At 44.2% G+C, this 17,519-nt stretch overlaps 1 protein-coding gene across 1 annotated transcript in view; it reads left to right on the top strand.

Annotated features, from left to right (window-relative positions):
- LOC124009644 (MAGUK p55 subfamily member 7-like) overlaps window positions 1-17,519 on the top strand; it is a 55,228-nt gene that overhangs the window by 17,125 nt on the left and 20,584 nt on the right. Inside the window, exons 7-14 of the mRNA XM_046321649.1 lie at window positions 4,053-4,134; window positions 4,487-4,572; window positions 5,993-6,073; window positions 6,440-6,636; window positions 7,147-7,211; window positions 9,071-9,082; window positions 9,292-9,336; window positions 13,437-13,607. Of these exons, the coding sequence (XP_046177605.1) occupies window positions 4,053-4,134; window positions 4,487-4,572; window positions 5,993-6,073; window positions 6,440-6,636; window positions 7,147-7,211; window positions 9,071-9,082; window positions 9,292-9,336; window positions 13,437-13,607 (739 nt within the window). The remainder of the gene's footprint in view (window positions 1-4,052; window positions 4,135-4,486; window positions 4,573-5,992; window positions 6,074-6,439; window positions 6,637-7,146; window positions 7,212-9,070; window positions 9,083-9,291; window positions 9,337-13,436; window positions 13,608-17,519) is intronic.

The raw sequence follows: 17,519 nt of genomic DNA, 5'->3' as shown, positions 1-17,519 counted from the left end.
GATTCCTGCTTACAAGCAAAAATTATATGACCCCGTTTCAAACAGTCCCAATTTTACCACTTTCTTGCCAGTATACCCCCTTATACATCCCCGTGTGTAACCGGCACTGAGGAGGTTGGGAGGGGTTGGAAACATGGGCAGGAATGGTACACCCAAGTGATCATTGTACGTCAGGACGTCGGACTCTCAGCGCATAAGAGCCTAGTGTGTGCTAATGCTAATTCTCAATTATCGCTTTCAAGAATATACTGCAATCATGTCTACGTCCCTTGGCGTGTTTTACTGTACAGCGATTTTTACCCCCTACACCTTTCAGATATAAAGAAAAGGCGGTATAAAGAAGTTTGTATAAGTGTGTATGATAAAGATTGCAGGTTTTGTCTACATATGAAAGGGGTAAAATAAGCAAACCAAATCATACGAATTGCCCTGAGGCCAGGTTGGCTCATGCTGCAACAATATGGAACATTTGCTGAGGGTTAAAGCCATAGAAAATAGCTTTTAAGAACATTCCTATTGTCAATTTATTGTAGTCTATTTATAGCCTAAGTAGCTGAAAGTTTCTTGGTGCTAAGGTAAATTGTAGTCACACAACCTAGTCCATGGACGCCACACATGTAAAGGTGTAACCAGGACAAAAGCCTCATGTTGGAAAGACAACCGAAGGAACAGGGTTACAGATAAACCTGGGGGCTGCAAAGTCTTTCCATACTAAAGCTTTGGAGAGTCAATTCTTCCATATCTTTGCTGCCATATATCTATAGTGACACATTGCAGTGTTTGAGCATTGTTGTGTGTGGGTCTCTATCTGTGTGTGTAACGGCGTTCTTCGTTTGTGGAAAGAGAGTCAGACCGAAATGCAGCGTGGTTGTTACTCATGTTCTTTAATGAATGAAAATGACGATACATGAAATAACTATACAATACAACAAACGGAACGTGAAACCTAATTACAGCCTATCTGGTGAAACTACACAGAGACAGGAACAATCACCCACAAAATACAAAGTGAAACCAGGCTACCTAAATACGATTCCCAATCAGAGACAACGAGAATCACCTGACTCTGATTGAGAAGCACCTCAGGCAGCCAAGCCCATACAACACCCCTAATCAGCCGCAATCCCAATAATACAAAAACCCCAATACGAAATACAACAACATAAACCCATGTCACACCCTGGCCTGACCAAACATATAACGAAAACACAAAATACAATGACCAAGGCGTGACAGAACCCCCCCTAAGGTGCGGACTCCCGGACGCACCTCAAAACCATAGGGAGGGTCCGGGTGGGCGTCTGTCCATGGTGGCGGCTCCGGCTCGGGACGTGGACCCCACTTCATAAATGTCCTAGTTCCTCCCCTTCGCGTCCTGGGATAATCCACCCTCTCCGCTGACCATGGCCTAATAGTCCTCACCCAGATCCCCACTGGACTGGGGGGCAGCTCGGGACAGAGGGGCAGCTCGGGACAGAGGGGCAGCTCGGGACAGAGGGGCAGCTCGGGACTGAGGGGCAGCCCAGTACTGAGAGGAAGCCCAGTACTGAGAGGAAGCTCAGGCAGGTAGTAGGCTCCGGTAGATCCTGGCTGGCTGGCGGAACTGGAAGATTCTGGTTGACTAGCAGATCTGGAAGAGACTGGCAGATCTGGAAGAGACTGGTGGACTGGCAGATCTGGAAGAGACTGGCAGATCTGGAAGAGACTGGCAGATCTGGAAGAGACTGGCAGATCTGGAAGAGACTGGTTGACTGGCAGATCTAGAAGATCATGGCTGACTGGCAGATCTAGCTGCTCTATGCAGACTGACAGCTCCTTGCAGACTGACAGCTCTGGCTGCTTCATGCAGACTGACAGCTCTGGCTGCTTCGAACAGACTGACAGCTTTGACTGCTCCATGCAGGCTGACAGCTCTGGCTGCTTTATGCAGACTGACAGCTCTGACTGCTCCATGCGGGCTGACAGCTCTGACTGCTCCATGCAGGCTGACAGCTCTGACTGCTCCATGCAGGCTGACAGCACCCTGCAGACTGGCAGATCCTGGCTGACTGGCACTTCTGGCGGCGCTGGGCAGACTGGCAGCGCTGGGCAGACTGGCGGCGCTGGGCAGACTGGCGGCGCTGGGCAGACTGGCGACGCTGGGCAGACTGGCGACGCTGGGCAGACTGGGAGCACTGGCGACGCTGGGCAGACTGGGGGCACTGGCGACGCTGGGCAGACTGGGAGCACTGGCGGCGCTGGGCAGACTTGGAGCACTGGCGGCGCTGGGCAGACTGGGAGCACTGGCGCCGCTGAGCAGACTGGCGGCGCTAGGCAGACTGGCGGTGCTGGGCAGACTGGCGGTGCTGGGCAGACTGGCGGTGCTGGGCAGACTGGCGACGCTGGGCAGACTGGCGGCGCTGGGCAGACTGGCGGTGCTGGGCAGACTGGCGGCGCTGGTCAGACTGGAGACTCCGGCAGCGCAGGAGAGGAGACAGGCTCTGGCTGCCCTGAACAGGCGAGGCGCACAGAAGGCCTGGTGCGTGGTGCTGGAACTGTTGCTACAGGATTGAGGACACGCACAGGAAGCCTGGTGCGGGGAGCTGCTACCGGAGGACTGGTGTGTGGAGGTGGCTCTGGATAGACCGGACCGTGCAGGCGCACTGGAGCTCTTGAGCACCGAGCCTGCCCATGCTTACCTGGCTCGATGCCCACTCTAGCCCGGCCAATAGGAAGGGCTGGTATGAACCGCACCGGGCTATGCACCCGCACTGGAAACACCGTGTGCTCCATAGCATAACACAGTGTCTGCCCGGTCTCTCTAGCCCAACGGTGAGCACAGGGAGTTTGACTCCATTCTCCTATAGCCCTCTTCGCACTGCACCAGCGAATCCCAGGCGGGCTCCGGCATTCTCTCTGGGTCGGCCGCCCACCTGTCGATTTCTTCCCACGTCGTATACTCCATACCTCTGCTGTCCATAACGTCCTCCCTTCGCTGTTCAAGCTGTCGCTGCCTGTTAACACGCTGCTCGGTCCGTGAGTGGTGGGTGATTCTGTAACGGCATTCTTCGTTTGTGGAAAGAGAGTCGGACCGAAATGCAGCGTGGTTGTTACTCATGTTCTTTAATGAATGAAAATGACGATACATGAAATAACTATACAAATACAAAACAACAAACGGAACGTGAAACCTAATTACAGCCTATCTGGTGAAACTACACAGAGACAGGAACAATCACCCACAAAATACAAAGCGAAACCAGGCTACCTAAATACGGTTCCCAATCAGAGACAACGAGAATCACCTGACTCTGATTGAGAATCGCCTCAGGTAGCCAAGCCCATACAACACCCCTAATCAGCCGCAATCCCAATAATACAAAAACTCCAATACGAAATACAACAACATAAACCCATGTCACACCCTGGCCTGACCAAACAAATAACGAAAACACAAAATACAATGACCAAGGCGTGACAGTGTGTGTGTGAACAATCGTGGTTGGTTGGTATTTCCGGCCAATAATAGAAAACATACCGTTATGCAGACTGATAAGTATTACCAAACTTACACGTATGGATGTTTCGGGATCTGTTTTATTGATGCAATATGCCGCCATTTGTCTGAGCCATAATGCAAAGTTCTCCACCTTGACGTGACCTGGTTGTTGGTAATGGCATGAGATGCTGTGTTTCCAATGTGTTTTTCATCCCATTGATAACATCTGGTAAAGAAAAAGTGTGAACCTCTCCATCTATGTGATTATGTCCATCACACACTCTCAAAATGGTTCTGTCTCTAAACAAATTACAGTGGCAAATTAAGTGACATTTAAGGCCTGGGGTAACAGCATCAATGTTCATGGCTTTATTAGAAGATTGCTAATTGGGAGCAGCAAACGGTGAGCAGACATGATTGTTTTCTCTGTTATTAACATCATTGAAGACCTTGTTGTACCATCCGTCTATCTTTTTGGCCTTCACCCACTTTCTCATCCCTCCTTTTTTTCTTCATGCTCCCTTTTGTTTATCCAGCTGTCTTCTCTTTCTCTCTCTCTTTCTCTCTCTTTCAGGGGGCCACCATAAAGAGAGATGAATCCACTGGAGCTATAGTTGTAGCAAGGATCATGAGAGGGGGTGCTGCAGACAGAAGTGGTAAAAATAATTAAAAAGTTAATTGATGAACAATTTAAATTGTATCGATAATATATTACATTGGGATGTGTGAAACTTACTCCCCACCCTCGAAGTCTCCCCACTTGCGGCAGCAAATAGCTAGCTTTTTGAGTGGCGCCAATTGGTAAGACACTTACTCAGGAGGGTGGTCACGTGTGCTTGCAAGTCAGAGGTCCCGAGTTCTTGCCAGGTATGGGCAGAATCAGGAGGAAATGGTACTAAGCAAGCAGAGTGATGTCCTTTACATATATACCATGTAATAGCAGTGTAATCATACATTTATAAAACGTTTCAGAGAATTTAGTGCTCTTTAATCAAATATATTTTGCAGGTCTGATTCATGAGGGCGATGAGCTAAGGGAAGTCAATGGAGTCCAAATGGAGGATAAGACACCGGAGGAAATCATTCCTATTATGGTGTGAGTGTGTGTGGTCTGTGTCAAGTCTGTATGTCTGGCCAAGTGAGGCTAGTGTCTAGCTTAGATGTAATGTCAAAATGTAGATTTCCGCCTAAATAGACATACCCAAAAGTAACTGCTATTCATGTGTAATACATGATTCTGACATGCCCAAACTTGGTATATTTGGAAAGAAGACATCTCAGAGATTTTGAGGAAATGATCAGAAGATAGATTAGAGTTACATAGTTCAGAATACACAAGATCATGCACACACAAAATTAATCTTTCATTGACAAGCTATAAGTGAATTATTGATGTCCAGAGCTGGAAACACATCAGATGGCTTCCACAACATGTGAACAATATCAGAAAAAAACTGTGATTGATAGAAACGGGCAGATGCTTAAGTGGTGTTAGTGTTATTAATTCCAGTGCTATTACACATTTACAGTCACTAAATGCTATTTGTTCAGTATAAAAACACAATTTCTACCATATCAACCTCACTCAAACATTGTGGTGGTGTAATGGGGTATATGGGGTACATTCAAGTGTCCTTTCAACCGCTCCAAAGTGTCTGCATGTGATAATTGCACTGTTTTTGCACAATGGATGTGCCTAAAAGTTATTGTTCACTATAAAAACTACATTTCTACAACACCAACCTCTCTCAAACATTGTGGTGATGTCGGGGGACATACAGGGGATATCCAAGTGTTTTCATCAAATTTTTCATGCGCAAAAATATAGTCACTCAGTGGACATTCGACTTTGACATGAAGTCATACATCATCAGATAACATTGGCAATAGGCTAGAATTGTTCTGACCAACCATACCCCCCATGTAGCTCCATCACAGACCAAATTGAAGCTTACCTTGCAAGATCTTTGCTGTTTGGTGAAAACGTTGTGTAAAATAAACATTTTGACTCTCAGGGCTGGTGATCAATAACGGTAGGTCACAGGCAGACAAATGAGACCCTCATGGTCTGTGAGGTCCCGGCTTTCGGTGTGAATCAAACTATTCTGTATTTATTTTGTTTATGCTTTACAACGCTAACCGGAATGTAGGTAGCAGCCATCTTGAAATGAGGTCATCGGCTTGGCTTGCCCTTATACATTCATATGCCCATATATGATAGTAAGACACCAAATATTTTAAGGCACAGATCAATAGCCAAGATACTCAGCTTTCCGCAGACACCCTGCTTTTGCAGATGGGAGCTACCGTTCTCACACCAGCCTGAACTGAATAAAATAAATCAAATAGGGTCCCCAAATATGGGAACTTCACATTTAAGAGGCTAGCTGCTTGTAAGCTTGGATCGTTGTATGTATTTGCTTGCATCACACATCCCTGATGTGTTTGTGTGGTCTAATGTGTACCTGTCTGTGTGTCAGTCAAGTCTACATTCTGTGATTATCTTTGTGCCAGGCTCAATCGCAGGGAGAGGTGACGTTTAAAGTGATACCAGTACCTGGCATCAAGGAAGAGCTGTCAGCCAATGAGACTATGGTAAAGCTATTGTGCTCTGCTTATATTGGTTCTTTGGCATTTCAGACAAATAACAGCATCTGAGTACGAGATAGCAACATGAAACCCATACACCACCTTCACAGCACATTCTCCTAGGATGTTCAAGACGCTATTGTTGAATCATTGGTGGCAGGTAGCCTAGCAGTTAGAGCATTGGGCCAGTAACTGAAATTGCTGGTTCCAATACCTGAGCCCGAGACAAGGTGAAAGAGCTACCTAACCCTAATTTGATCCAGGGGCGCCGTACTATTATTGCTGACCATGTAAATGAACATATTTCATTGCACATATCTGGTCCATTTTTTAATGAAGTAAAGCTCTTGTGTTTTTTGTTGTGGTTCTCAGTTATTTGTACGGTCGCTCTTTGACTACAATCCCGAGGAGGACCCTGCCATCCCCTGCAGACAGGCAGGGCTGGGCTTCAAGAGGGGGGACATCCTTCAGATCGTTAACCAGGAGGACGACGCCTGGTGGCAAGCCTGTCGTCATGGTGACAGCAACTCCCGAGCAGGACTCATCCCCTCCAGGCAACTTCAGGAGAGGTGGGCCTCCATGTCCATGGGCAATCTATGCACAGACATTCATAACTACCCTCACATCAGCATTGTGTTAGTTTGTCTTATTATGTAGGTTTCTTAACTCCAATCTTAACTTTTCTCGAGTTAAAAAAAATGTTATTTGACAGCAAAACAAACCGCTATTGTACGTCTATATCACTTTGAGATGACATCTCAAACACGAGAACAGTACATGAATGTTCAATTAGAAGATGAGAACACAGTAAAGTCCCCAGTTTTTATGGTCTTTTAAATTTGAATGTTTTCAGTCAAGCATGATGCTCCAGAAAGGTTTTAACAACAGTAAAAAATAAAATAAAAATCAGTGAAGGGGGGGGTCAACCTGGAGTTCTGAACCCTTTGATAAATTGAAACTAGACAAATTGAGGTTTGAGGAACATTATTCCTAGTCTGATCCATTATGGCACCAAAATTGTTCACTCAGATAAATTATACTCTGTACAATGGCATAACTGTTCTCTTTCTTTCCTTTAGGAGAGTCGCTCTCCAGCGGCCCAAAGCCTTATTTAAACCTCAGAGAGTCCCAAACAAAGTGACAGGTGATGATCTCTCCAATAAACCCCCACCTGCAGGGAATAAACAGTCATTTAACACTCTCTCCCAGGACAAAGGCCGAAGGTCTAAAGTCATACATGAAGGTCAAGGTGAAAGTCACACGTCAGGGACATGCCACATGTGGAAGGGAATCCCTTAGGATCGCACCAAGGTCAATCCATAAAGCATCTCAGAAAAGGTCCTAGGAATCCTGTTAAAACCTGTTTTAAGACATAGCTTTTATTTTTAGCCATAAGAGTATTCTCAGCACTTACAACCAATATTCTACTCTGTTTGGATACAGGTCCAGATCTGGGTTAAATACACAATACTTTCAAATACTATACTGCAATACATATTACAAATTTTCACAAGGAGTAGCTCAGTTAATCAGTTAACACGTCGTCATTTGGGAAGCACTACGTCAGTGCTTCCCAAATGGTAGCAACTGATGGGTCTTGAATAGTTCATCTAGAGCAGTGGTCCCCAAACTTTTCTGAGCCGACCTCACATTCTGAGTCAAGAAGGCTGAGATCTGACACTCAGATTTGTTTTAACATGACTTAAAAACAGTTCTGTAGCAGTGATGTTTGTAGTAGGCTATATGCCTAGTACATTATCACTGCATATTGGATATGCTTGAATTGCCCTGACAATGTTGTTCTTCTTATACCATTTAAAAATTATATTTCAAAACTTGAGGTATATGATCACACCGGTAATAGGTAGATCATCATTTGTTGTGTTACTTGTGAGGCAAAGCTGAGTGAGCATATATTTAAATGAGGTGCTTTCTTTATTTTACTGGACTGATTTTGTCTGCATCTGATTGCCAGTCTCAGCGGAGGGAGAGCATCCGAGGGTCCGCCTCTCACGTCGGACCGTCCCTCAGCTCTCTCCTCTCCATTAATAGTGAAAGCGGCTAGGCGAACCGAACAAATGAGCTTGCATACTCCCTTAAGAGCTACACTTGAAAAAAGTGGCAATAGTACTGTTTGTCCATCTTGAAATGCCATAGCCAGTATACACTTCCTCAAAGTAGTCAGAATTTTTCTAAGATAACTCAAGAACTCTGTCATTAATTTTGATGCATCTAACTAAGATGTTTGGTGCAGTATTTCTCAAGTGAGAAAATGTGTATGGAAACAAGTCGTCTATCGTTGAATGACAACAAATACTTAATTGAAGACCAATGACCGACGAAGGGCGTAGACTTCAGCTCCTGAACTTCGGCTTTCCTCTAGAAAATATTTTGTGTGCACGAACAACCCCCCAAAAATCCCTTGCCAAAGACTAAAACGAACAAACATGTCATCACAATATAGTTTGCATGAACTGTTCCGAACTGTTTCGGATGGGAAGCATGCGGGCGCTTGCACTAATGTATGTTACTTATTTGACCAGAGAAAGTAAAATAACACTTGATATTAAAAACACAGCCGTTAATAATAATAACGCAAACCTACCGCAAGCCTATTGAACATAACTAAGCCCAAATGAGATTGTATTTGAAAATAACAATTTTATAGCTTGATTGAGACACGATCACATCTTTTTAATTTTGTGGGAATACTTGGGAATAGGTTTCCTAATTTAAACACATTTTAAGCTGAATTCCTGGTGATTTTACAGTCTTTTTTTACCCGAAACATTTGTATTATGTTTTTTACTCAACTTTGGGGCCCCCCCAAAAAATCACTCGTGGGCTGATTTTGGCCTGCGGACTGCCTGATGCCAACCCTTGCTTTATGGGCCTATTTATGAACCACTGTTTTATAAGTATTCCTTCCTTCATCTGTGTACAGACATAACTAACTACTGTCTCCATGATTCACTTGTCTTGTTTTGTATCCATGCTTCTCAGAAAAGGAGGAAGGTACTGCTTGCTTGTCACAGTTGGTCTTCTTTCACTTTATTGTTCTATCAAACAATGTAAAAAAAACTATTTAAACCCTCTGTTCAAAATAATAATATTAAAAAAAGTAATGTACTGTACTGATTTGATTAGGAATTAAAACTATGTTCTGTTCCTTGATCCATCCTTTTCTTTCCCTCTCTCCCGTGTTCCGCTCACTCTCTCTACAGTGGTGGAGGATGCAGACTATGGAGCTATTACTGGAATCCACATCGGTGAGATGTTACCTTTTCCAGGGATAGGGATGAGGAAAATGTATCATCACCTTACTACCAATAAGATCCAGACACGGAATGAAAAATCAAGCAGGGGTTGAACTTGAGACGGACTAGAACCACAAATTGACCCGAGCATTTCTAACATACCTGCCCATTTTTAGACAGACCCATCAGGTTAAAGATGGACCAGCCCATCTGGCATTTTCCCGAACTGCCATATGGTCAGTCCGTTTCTGGTTTGAAAAAAACTTTATTTACAAACCAGATTATTCAATCAGTATGTGCTCCCCAGAGCTATAGGGGAAGCCAAGGAAAGACCATGAGTTTTAAACAGCCAGATAATTTTCCCCATTTCTTCAGATCCCTTGGATGTGTTTGATGCCGGTTTAGCAATAGTGTGTGTGTCAGTGCGTTTGTGTGTGTGTGTGTGTGTGTGTGAGAGAGAGAGAGAATGTGTGTGTGTTTTTCTTTATCGAAGCATAAAATGCATTTCCCAGACAGAATAATAGCAACAATGGGTAGCTGTCTGATCCTTGTTCATGGTCACCGGTGCATTATTAGGTTTCAAGCAGCAAGATCATGAGAAGAATAGATACCTGCATATTTGAATAGCTACCCGCATATTTGATGCCAATGGAATCTTCGTATATCAATTTGCACTCCTGCTTCAGTTTGACTGAGTTAAGTGTCAGGTGTTGTTTATTATTGGCTACTGAAGTTACAGCATGTCATATATTTGTGCTGCGCATGTGTAGTGTCTGTCCAGATTCCAGAACAGGATGTGGTAGCGCTCTTTACTTTTTCTGAGTCTCAGCTCCAAAGTGATATTGATTGTTTAATGGATGCCACACGACTGACAGCACGCTAGCTATCAATCAAATTGATTTATAAAGCCCTTTTTATATCAGCAGATGTCACAAAGTGCTATAAAGAAACCCAGCCTAAAACCCCAAACGGCAAGCAATGCAGGTGTAGAATCACGGTGGCAAGGGAAAACTCCCTAGAAAGGCAGGAACCTAGGAAGAAACCTAGAGATGAACCAGGCTCTGAGGGGTGGCCTGTCCTCTTCTGGCTGTGCCGGGTGGAGATTACAAGAGTATGTGGCCATTTAAGATTATTCTTCAAGATGTTCAAATGTTCATAGATGACTAGCAGGGTCAAATAATAATCACAGTTGTTGTAGAGGGTGCAACAGGTCAGTACCACAGGAGTAAATGTGAGTTGGCTTTTCATAGCTGAGGTCGAGACAGAGGTCGAGACAGCAGGTATGGTTGGAGAGAGGGCGAGGGAGAAAGAGAGCCAAAAACAGCAGAATTTGGAAGAGGAGATACTGGAGAGGAGCAACTGGTGTGGTATGACATGCATGTGTGCTACATGTGAAGTGCACTGAAGTACTCTAGATTATTTAGAGGGAAAAGGAACATAGGTAAACTTCAGAGTGAAGGAGATGCAGTGTGAACTTCATAGTAGTTTAGTGCTGTAGGAGGAAGTTTACATTTGAAAGTGAAGCAAAATAATACACGCACTGACTGCAGGTTTTAGTATGTTCAGTACAGTACTATATGGAGGGTGTTCGGCAGTGCAGCTAGGAGAGAAACACAATTATTTTTCCTATTTTAGATTCTGTCGATAATTTCAGACTGACTCTTGGTGAAAGCGTCTTGGAGATTGTTTTCAGCATGCTCAATATCCTATTTCCTTAAACGACATGAATATACTGTTGTCAATGTAATCAAATGAATCAAATCTGATATTGGTTTAATTCAATATCTGTCACCCCCTTCCAACTGTGCTGATTGATAAAGTCGGTAAAACTCATTCTTTAAAAACGAAGTCAACACAGACAAAATGACAGTAATTGTAGCATGCAACAAGGAAAACAGGCCCAAATTCCTGTTATGCTTACTGATTTAAACTGCAACTGATGTCATAGCAATGTAAGACCCACATCTATAGCAGGCAGTTACACCATGGAGGACATGCCAGACCACATACACATGGCATAGGCTCTGTTTTCATTCAAGCGAATGCATGAGAGAACATTCAATCGTATGTTGTCCTCTCCTTAGTCTCCTCAGAGTGGTGGAGTTGAGCTGTTGAGATGGTCGACAGTGCTTGTCAACAGCTTTGGTGGTGAGACTGGTGACAGTTCTGTGTGATGCTCTTTTAAATCTCATACACATTTGCCTGTCTGCAGTTCTTGCTTCTCCTCATCGTCATTGCTGTATGTCATCATATCCAGCACTCAAGACGCTTTTATTTTGCTCCCTGTTTGGGTAATTGCAGACATCCATTAGTCAGCTCATCTTACATTAAATATGGTGACTATATGCAGTAGGATTCATGTAAGACAAGTACAATACCAGTCAAAAGTTTGGACAAACCTACTCATTCAAGGATTTTTATTTTTATTTACTATTTATACATTGTGGAATAATAGTAAAGACATCAAAACTATGAAATAACACATATGGAATCAGGTAGTAACCAAAAAAGTGCTAAACAAACCAAAATATATTTGAGATTCTTCAAAGTAGACACCCTTTGCCTTGATGACAGCTTTGCACACTCTTGGCATTCTCTCAACCAGGTTCATGAGGAATGCTTTTCCAACAATCTTGAATGATTTCCCACATATGCTTAGCACTTGTTGGCTGTTTTTCCTTCACTCTGCGGTCCAACTCACCCAAACAATCTCAAATGGGTTGAGGTTGGCTTATTGTGGAGGCCAGGTCATCTGATGCAGCACTCCATCACTCCCCGTCTTGGTCAAATAGCCCTGACACAGCCTAGAGGTGTGTTTTTGGGTCATTGTCCTGTTGAAAAACAAGTGATAGTCCCACTAAGCACAAACCAGATGGGATGTCGTATCGCTGCAGAATGTTGTGGATGCCATGCTGGTTAAGTGTGCCTTGAATTCTAAATAAATCACAAAGTTTCACAAGCAAAGCACTATCACACCTCCATGCATCACAGTGGGAACCACACATGTAGAGATCATCCTTTCACATACTCTGCGTTTCACAAGAACACAGTGGTTGGAACCCAAAGATTCACATTTGGACTCATCAGACTAAAGGACAGATTTCCACCGGTCTAATGTCCATTGCTGTTTCTTGTCCCAAGCAAGTCTCTTCTTATTATTGATGTCCTTTAGTAGTGGTTTGTTTGCAGCAATTTGACCATGAAGGCCTGATCCATCCAGTCTCCTCTGAACAGTTGATGTTGATGTGTTACTTGAACTCTGAAGCATTTATTTGGGCTGCAATTTCTGAAGCTGGTAACTCTAATGAACGTATCCTCTGCAGCAGAGGTTACTCCGGGTCTTCCTTTCCTGTGTCAGTCCTCATGAGAGCCAGTTTTATCCTAGAGCTTGATGGGTTTTGCGACTGCACTTGAAGAAATGTTCAAAGTTCTTGAAACGTTCTGGATCGACTGACCTTCATGTCTTAAGGTAATGATGGGCTGTCATTTCTCTTTGCTTATTTGAGCTGTTCTTGCCATAATATGAACTTAGTATTTTACCAAATAGGTCTGTCTTCTGTATACCACCCTTACCTTGTCAAAACACAAATTATTGGCTCAAACACATTAAGAAGTAAAGAAAATTCACAAACTTTTAACAAGGCATACCTGTTAATTGAAATTACATTCCAGGTGACTACCTCATGAAGCTGGTTGAGAGAATGCCAAGCGTGTGCAAAGCTGTCATCAAGGCAAAGGGTGGCTACTATGAAGAATCTAAAATGTAGAATATATTTTGATTTGTTTAACACACCTTTTGGGTTACTACATGATTCCATATGTTCTTTCATAGTTTTGATGTCTTCACTATTATTCTGCAATGTAGAAAATAGTGAAAATAAAGAAAAACCCTTAATTGAGTATGTGTGTCAACTTTTGACTGGTATTGTAGCTGCCAACTGCGTAACATCTAATACTGTTGTTTTGCTCTGTTGCATGTGCTGCCTCTGGTGAGACATTTGATTTGACTGTTAGAACACACAGAGATTGAAATTAACATTCACACACACACACCCACCCCCACACACATACACACAGTGACCGGTGTGTGACAGGTATCTCTTTCCCTGCAGCTGGTCTGAGAAGGAGTTTCCGGCTGGGCAGGAGGGGCGGTAGGAGTGGGAGTGTTGAGTCTAAAAGGAAGAGCCAGGAGATGGGAGGAGCCACACAGACACCCACCTACCTGGAGGTGGCACCGTACTGCAGGGACCTCAAAGAGGGACGTCGGCTGGTCCTGCTAGTTGGTGAGTAGGAGACAAGCATATACCAAAAAATACAGCCATCTAAAGACCAGTACAGCCACATGAAGACCACCACAGCCACATGAAGACCACCACAGCCATATGAAGACCACCACAGCCATATGAAGACCACCACAGCCATATGAAGACCACCACAGCCATATAAGCTTGGTCATGCTTGGGTATACAGTGCATTCAGAAAATATTCAGACCCCTTCTGTTTTTCTACATTTTGTTACATTACAGCCTTCTAAAATTGATTAACAGTTCTTCATCAATCTACATACAATAGCCCATAATGAAAAAACAAAACGTGTTTTTAGAAACCTTCCATTGATACGGGAAACAAATAATTTAATCAATTTTAGAATGAGGCTTAATGTACCAAAATGTGGAGAAAGTCAAGGGGTCTGAACATTTTCCAAATGCGAACTTTCCTGACTGCTTTTAGCAACGCCGAGTGGCACAGCGGTCTAAGCGGTTCGAATCCAGGCTGTATCACAACCGGCCATGATTGGGAGTCCCATAGGGTGGTGCAAAATTGCCCCAGCGTCGACCGGGTTTGGCTGGTATAGGCCGTCATTGTAAATAAGAATTTGTTCTTAACTGACTTGCCTAGTTAAATAAAAGGTTCAAATAAAATTACAGTAGTGTTGCTCCCTATTGGGTTGAAAAAAAACTGAACAGAAGTTCAATTAAATTTCAGCTTACTGTGCCAGTGGGCAGGACTGTTGTTCTTAAAACAGTGAGAATTTGGGAAAAAAGATCTAAAGGTCAGTCTTATTTCCAAAGGTGGGTTTGTTGAAGACCAACTTACTCTTTGCTTACCTCATGTCAAAATAAAAGTCCCCTCCAAGTTATTTATTTTTTTGTGCACGTATGGCACACCTGCAGGATTTATTAATTTAACATGAGGTAAGCAGAGAGGACCACGTTTTGGAAAGCCTGTTTTTAATAATACGTTCCTTTCGATATTTTGACTCAAATTTCCGCCGTTTTAAGCACCAACCTTCCTGCCCACCAGCACAGTAAGTTCAAATGTAATTTTATTGAACTTTTGGCTTCCCATGGACAGTTTGTATTTAACCCAATGGGGAGCAACGCTAGAGTAAATACACCAACGTTGCTAAAAGCAGCTATGGTATGTATAGCAGGCATCAAATGGCGTGAGCGGTTACAGTGGAATTGGAATGAAATTGTAACATGCTCACTCCAAAATGGTTATATGCCTAAAGCATGGGTGTCAAACTCATTTTTCCCTGAGAGCCACATTCGTTCTTCAATGAGGTCCGGAGGGCTGCACTGAAAATTTGTTACGAAAAAAATAGTCCTCTATCCATCAGTTTTGCCATTTTTTTCATGCTTCCTGGTCGTCTCTAACTTTCATTTCGGTGATTATAAGCAAGCGGAACATAGTCAAGAAACTATGAATGTAGGTCCATTATAATTTCTACACGTTTCGATTTGGTTGTAGTAGTTTTGAAGTTTGAGTTTGTCTCCCCCCCTCAAACAAATTATATATTTCTAATAATAAATACTGGATAAAAAAACATGAGCTGGCACACACCCAGAATAATAGTTTGTGTGGAAGTTCATTCGCCGTTAGTCAGCACCATCGAAATAAAGAAGTCGCACACTCCACGTATAATCTCCCAGCAATTTAATAAGTATTTACCAACGTTTCGGCATTACTGTGCCTTCCTCAGGGTAATGTCATAAATACTTGAACCAGGTTATGAAGACACACAGTGCAATTAGTGTAACTAATGAAAGTCGTGAGGGGTGTGTCATAATGATTAAGTTAATTAAAATAAATTAGTGAAACTGTTAAAAAATAGTATATGGCATATGAAATATATTACGCTATTGTTAACATATAAAAACATAATGGAAGGCCATAATGCTGGAATAGTGCCCCAGCAACCTGGAGAGCAGTAGGGAGACCAGAAAGGGGGATTCAACAACAGGATTTTGAAAATCTATCCACAACCACCAAAATGATGGTAAAACTGTCAGAGGGAGATCAGTACCAAAGTCAATGGATAGATGGGACCAGGGACGCTGAGGCACAGGAAGGGGAAGGAGTTTCCCTGATGGAGCGTTCCGGGGGATTTGGTTTGGGCACATACGGAACAGGACTTGACGTCCTGCGCCAAGGTGGACCACCAGTACCTCTAAGAGATGGATTGGTTAGTGCGAGAATACCTGGATGTCCAGCGACGACCGGTGTGTGTGCCCAGGTAAGCAGCCGATCCCTTATCCCCGTGGGAACGTAGATGCATTCGGGAAGACAGTGGGTGTGGGCTCCATCTCCAGAGCCTGGTGAATGTCCACATCTACGTCCCAGAACACAGGAGTTCCGACTCGGGAGGATGGGATTATAGGTGTATTCCGGACAGGACCCTCTCTCGAATCGTAGAGAAGGTACAGGGCATCGGTTTTCGTGTTTTTTTTTTACTTGGGCGATAGGTCAGTGTGAAGTCGAAACCTGTGAAGGAAAGGGCCTACCTTGCTTGGTGCAGATTCAGCCGCCTCGCTGTCCGTATGTACTCCAGGTTCCGGTGGTTGGTGAGGATGACAAATGGTTCCTTGGCACCCTCCAGCCAGTGTCTTCATTTCTCTAATGCCAACTTCACCACCAGGAGCTCTCTATCACTGACATCGTAATTCCTTTCTGCAAGGGATCTGGGTGTTTGAGCAATTGGGTGGAGGTGAAATGTCCCTTGAGTAGATGGAAGGCCTTGTCGAATGCTGGGCTCCACACCAACCTTGAGCCCTTGAGGAGAGAGGTGAGAGGGGCGGTGACGGAGCTGAAGTTCCTGATGAAATGGCGGAAGAAGTTGGCAAACCCCAAAAACCATTGTATACCCTTTATGGTGGTTGGGACTGGCCATGACCTGACCGCATCTACCTTCTTGTCGTCAATCGTCACTCCCTGCGGGCTGATTCGGTAGCTTAAGGAGACAGCCCTCTGATGAAATTGCCAATTTTCAGTCTTGATGAACAGGTGGTTAGACAGGAGGCATTCCAGGACTGCTCAAACATGAGTGATGTGTTCATCCAGGGTAGCCGAGTAGACCAGGATGTCATTGATATAGATGACCACCTGGTATCCAAGCATGTCCCTGAACACCACATTAATGAATGCCTGGAACACTGATGGAGCATTTGGCTATGCCAAATGGCATCACCAAGTACTCGTAGTGGCCAGACATCGTGCTAAATGCAGTCTTCCACTCACCCCCCTCCTGGATGCGGATGAGATTGTATGCACTCCACAGGTCCAGTTTGGTAAAGAACCGGGCCTGTCGTAGCTGTTCGGGAGAGGGTAACGGTACCTCGTGGTGATTTCATTTGAGTCCTCTGTAATCAATACATGGACGTAACCCTCCATCCTTCTTGGCTATGAAGAAGAAACCAGTCGATGCAGGAGAAGTGGAAGTGCGGATGAAACCTTGTTAGAGCTTCTCTTCTCTAATCCGCCATGGCCTGGGTCTCAGCCACCAGCAGAGGGTAGATGCGTCTGCGCGGAAGCGCAAGACCCTGCCATTAAGTCGATGGCACAGTCCCAAGGGTGATGATGAGTAAGAAGGGTGGCGTGGGTCTTGGAGAATACCTCCCGCAGTTCTTGGTATATCTCCGGGTTGTTGGGCTGAAGGGCAACCACAAGACTCTCAATCGACATGGGATGGGGAAGCAGGTACTCTGACATTCGGGTAACCAGTCTGTGATTCTTATTCTCAACCATGAGGTGGTGGGGTTAGGCGTGGAAGCCAAGGGAGGCCGAGGATGATCTTGTGAACTGGTGCACTGGTGATGAAGAAAGGGATGCTCTCCTGATGAATGGACTCCACGGTCAGGGTGAGTGAATCCTAGTGGCCGACTATCGAGGGCTTAAACCGAGAAAGGAGAGGA

The sequence above is a fragment of the Oncorhynchus gorbuscha genome, linkage group LG22 (assembly GCF_021184085.1).
Source record: "Oncorhynchus gorbuscha isolate QuinsamMale2020 ecotype Even-year linkage group LG22, OgorEven_v1.0, whole genome shotgun sequence".
Taxonomy (NCBI): Eukaryota; Metazoa; Chordata; class Actinopteri; order Salmoniformes; family Salmonidae; genus Oncorhynchus; species Oncorhynchus gorbuscha.
The sequence above is the reverse complement of the archived record's forward strand: the minus strand, read 5'-3'. Positions and strand labels throughout refer to the sequence as shown.